The 4,181-nt window shown below is 46.8% G+C and overlaps 1 protein-coding gene across 1 annotated transcript; it reads right to left on the bottom strand.

The window, feature by feature from the left end:
* Positions 1-233: 233 nt before the first annotated feature.
* PARS2 (prolyl-tRNA synthetase 2, mitochondrial) lies at positions 234-4,118 on the bottom strand. Its single transcript, XM_040408242.1, has 2 exons — positions 4,017-4,118; positions 234-2,154 (listed from the first exon to the last, which is right to left on the bottom strand). Exon 2 carries the CDS (start codon positions 2,149-2,151, stop codon positions 760-762), a length of 1,392 nt encoding a protein of 463 aa, XP_040264176.1. The 5' UTR covers positions 2,152-2,154; positions 4,017-4,118; the 3' UTR covers positions 234-759.
* Between the last annotated feature and the right edge of the window lie 63 nt (positions 4,119-4,181).

Here is a 4,181-nt window from a genome sequence, read left to right as displayed (position 1 = left end):
GATCACAGAGCTGAGGAGACCTGACAACAGTGAGTGAATCTCATAGGCCCCTTTCACACGAGCAAGTATTCCGTGCGGGTGCAATGCGTGATGCGAACGCATTGCACCCGCACAGAATCCGGACCCATTCATTTCAAAATGGGGCCTGTGTACGTGAGCGTTGGTTTTCACACATCACTTGTGCATTGAGTGAAAATCGCAGCATGTTCTATATTCTGCGTTTTTCACCATAGAAGTGAATGGGGCTGCGTGAAAATCGCAAGCATCCGTAAGCAAGTGCGGATGCGATGCATTTTCCACGGATGGTTATTAGGGGAGATGTTGTCTGTAAACCTTTAGTTTTTTTTATCACGCGCGTGAAAAACGCATCATTGCGCATTTCACCCGCGCGATAAGAACTGAACAACTGAAAGCAATAGCAGGCAAAAATGAATGAACTTGCTTGCGAAATCACGCATTTTTAACTGAACGCATCCGGAACTATTGCGCTCACGCTCGTCTGCAAGGGGCCATAGAAGAGCATTTCTGAGGGCATGTGAAGAAAAGCTGATACCAGTAAACAAAACAAGTGCAATTGTATTATGTGCTGCATTACGGTAAGATATGGGGTTATTGATTTTTTTGGCACAAAGGTGTCCATAGCCTTTAAGGCTGATACATAGCTTGTAGTCCAGGGGTCCATCTAAATAAAAAGGAAATGTCCAAAACTGTAACTCTCCGGACTTTATTATCAATTATTTTACACCTTTAATTAGTGTCCTAGATTACCCGGACTTCTTGTATAAAGCTTAATACTCCTTCTTTGGAAAGAAACTGCACTTCACCCGTCCTGTGATTCCGCACTTCAAACACCGGGGGGCTCTCTAATGCTTTTTTACCTATGACAATAACATAGGGGTAACCCATCATGTGAGCTTCCTTTACCCTTTTCCCAATAGTTAAGTGATCTCTATCATCAAGAACGGCCTCGTTACTCATATGAGGAACTGCGCATATAGAGTCATAGAGTTCTTCTGCCACCAACGATGCCGCCGTCTCCTTGCTTCCCTTTTTAGGGGGAATGAGACAAATCTGGTATGGGGAAATCAGACCTGGCCAGTGAATATCCTCCTCGGTAGAGAGGACTTCTAGAGACGCTGCCAACAGCCTCGAAACGCCGATGCCATAGCAGCCCATTTCGGCCACGACAGGCTTGTTCTGAGCGTCGAGGCAGACGGCATTAAAAACATGGGAGTACTTGGTGCCGAGGTAGAATGTGTGCCCTATCTCGATGCCCTTGCTTTCTGCCAGCTCTCCTTTACAGCTAGGACAACTCTTCTCATCCGGGTGCAAAGTCTCCACGTTGGCGGCAAAATCACAGCTGCCACACACCATCAGTTTGTCCTCGCCGATACTGGCAGGGAGGTGAAACTCGTGCGACATCTTCCCCCCTATATTGCCGGTATCTGCTTGGACTTTCACATGCTTCAATCCAAGGGTGCGGAATATGTTAGCGTAGGCATCACAGACGCTATTATAGGTGCGGTAGGCGGCCTCCTCAGTTATATCGAAAGTGTACATGTCTTTCATGTAGAACTCCCTGCCACGCAGCAAACCGAAGCAAGGTCTCTTTTCATCTCTGAATTTCCGGGTGATCTGGTACAGCAGCAGAGGAAGCTGCTTGTAGCTGATGCCGCCTTCGGTGGCGACCAAACTGGTAACATATTCTTCATGCGTCGGCCCTAGGCAGTATTCCTGATTGTGCCGGTCCACCAAACACAGCAGCTCTTTTCCCACTAGATCCCAGCGTCCGCTTTGCCTCCACAGAGCTGCTGAGCAGAGGGTCGCCATGTCAATCTTCTGCCCCTCAATCTCCTGCATTGCCCGGTCTATTAGACGAACGAGTTTCTCCATTGAGCGCACACTATGGGGAAGATAATGAAAGCATCCCGGGCTGGTGGGTCGGATTAATCCTGCTTTAAACATAAGTCGCTGACTCTTGCTGGTGGGCTCATTCGATTTGGCTTGAGGTTCAGGCGAGTTTTCTTTCCATAGATTTCCGGGCTGGTAAATCCTGGAGAGCAGGAGGCGTTTGATTTTGGATGTGTCATTGTAGTGTGCTCTGCTGACCACTAGATGGGGCAGTGATGACCTCAGCAGTGTTCTCATCATAAACTGTATATAAATAGAAAAAAAAAAGATCCAAGATCATTATTCCATTATAAAACATTCATGTATAAGATTTACCCCCCTCCCCCCTTCTTCCACAAGCAGGGACACTCATGGGTCTGGCATTTTACCTGAGCCCCCAAAATGTTGTTCAATGACAGAGATTGAAAATCTAACTGTACATAGATTTGTTGGCCCCATAAAGTCAAATTATCTAATACGGTCCCTGTGGGCCACTCTGTTGCTTTAAAGGCCCTCTCTGCCGCATCCTCTGCACTTTAATTGACAGCACCAGGTATGATGACGTTTTCACTGCCTGGTCCTGTCAAAATGCAGAGGGTGCGGCAGTTGCAGAGAGAGCAGAGCCTCTAGTGTAATGGCAACGCCCCCGTTGCTCTCAGAGGCTCATCTGCATTTATAAAAACATCACTTCTCTCAGCAATGCGGACACATATGAACATGGGAACAACACAGATGCCTTCAGCTGCCAAGTGCACATGTAACACGTCAGCCAGTGTCATAGGTACAAATCTGCTGACAGATGCCTTTTAAAGGGTTTGTCCACCTTTTTATTAAGTGATGGCCTATCCTCAAGATCACTAGCTGACTGGCGGGGTCTGATACCCCTGACCTCCGCTAATCAGCTGTTCGGCAATAGCTCCAGCGCTGGAAGCAGACAGCTCCATCTACTCTGTAGTAGACTGAGCTTGTCACTGCAGCGCATTCCAGCCCATTGAATTTATGATGCACACGAACAGCTGATTAACGTGGGTGCGGGGTATCTGAGCCCCGCCGATCAGCTAGTGATGGCCTGTCCTCAGGATAGGCTATCACCTAATAATAAAAAGGTAGACAACCCTATAAATTTACCCATGACTTGACATTAACATACAAATGTCCTAATTAACCCACTTTCACATCATATGTTCGGGATCCGTTCTCCTGTACATCACTTTAGGCTACTTTCACACTAGCGTTTTTGCTGGATCGGTCATGGATCAGCAACACTTCCGTCACAATAACACAACCGTCTGCATCTGTTATGAACAGATCCAGTTATATTATCTTTAAAATAGCCAAGACGGATCCGTCATAAACACCTTATTGAAAGTCAATAGGGCACCATATCGCGGACAGAAAAACGCGATGGGGACGCAACCAAACGGAACGCATTTTTGTGCATTCCGTTTCCTTCAGTTTTGTCCCTACTGACAATGAATGGGGACAAAACGGAAGCGTCACCCCCCCCCCCCATCCTATGATGGATCTCAAAAGCGGAAAAGGAAAGCGCAGACATGAAAGCAGCCCTAGCTGTAAAGAAGAATCAGACTTCAGTAAAAGGTAGAGCAACAGAATTCGTGTCCCCACCCATCCCTTGGTTGAACTTGATGGACTTATGTCTTTTTTCAACCGTGTTAACTACGTAACTGTGTAATTGACACATTTGCAGCCATTTTGTTTTACATGTATTTTAGGCAAATAAACATTATTGTAACAGGTTTTCATTACAAAATGTGGCTTCTACAGAGCTGATGTTTCACTGTAGACAGCGGCTGTAATAAACCCATCAGAGGCCCGTCAGCTCGGTCCCCAGCCCCTTTCTGACCTCACCTTCAGGATATTCGCAATTCATGCATGCCCAAATAAAGTCCAACATTGACTTGGGTCTGAATCAGATGAGAAGATCGCTCAGCAGAGGTCAGCCTATTGGTCTGCAGCTGCAATGTGCTGTAAAACTATTTGTTCAATAAAAACCTATTTTAAAAAAATGTCATCCCTGCGGTCAGGGTGCAAGGTCGCACAGTCCTTAGTGGTAACCTAACGCTATGAACCATTGTCCCTGGCCCCTCGTTCCCCGCTCTGCTCACCTTTACTATACCGTACCGCAAAATTCAAGGGTAAAAGAACCCGGAAGTCACACACCGGAAGCACATGGGGGAATGAAAAGCGCGGCGCACAGCGAGAAACACGTGAGAAGCATAGAGTAAACCGGAAGTGAGGAAACCATAGAGTAAACCGGAAGTGAGGAAACC

This window comes from Bufo bufo, chromosome 9 (assembly GCF_905171765.1).
Source record: "Bufo bufo chromosome 9, aBufBuf1.1, whole genome shotgun sequence".
Taxonomy (NCBI): domain Eukaryota; kingdom Metazoa; phylum Chordata; class Amphibia; order Anura; family Bufonidae; genus Bufo; species Bufo bufo.
The sequence above is the reverse complement of the archived record's forward strand: the minus strand, read 5'-3'. Positions and strand labels throughout refer to the sequence as shown.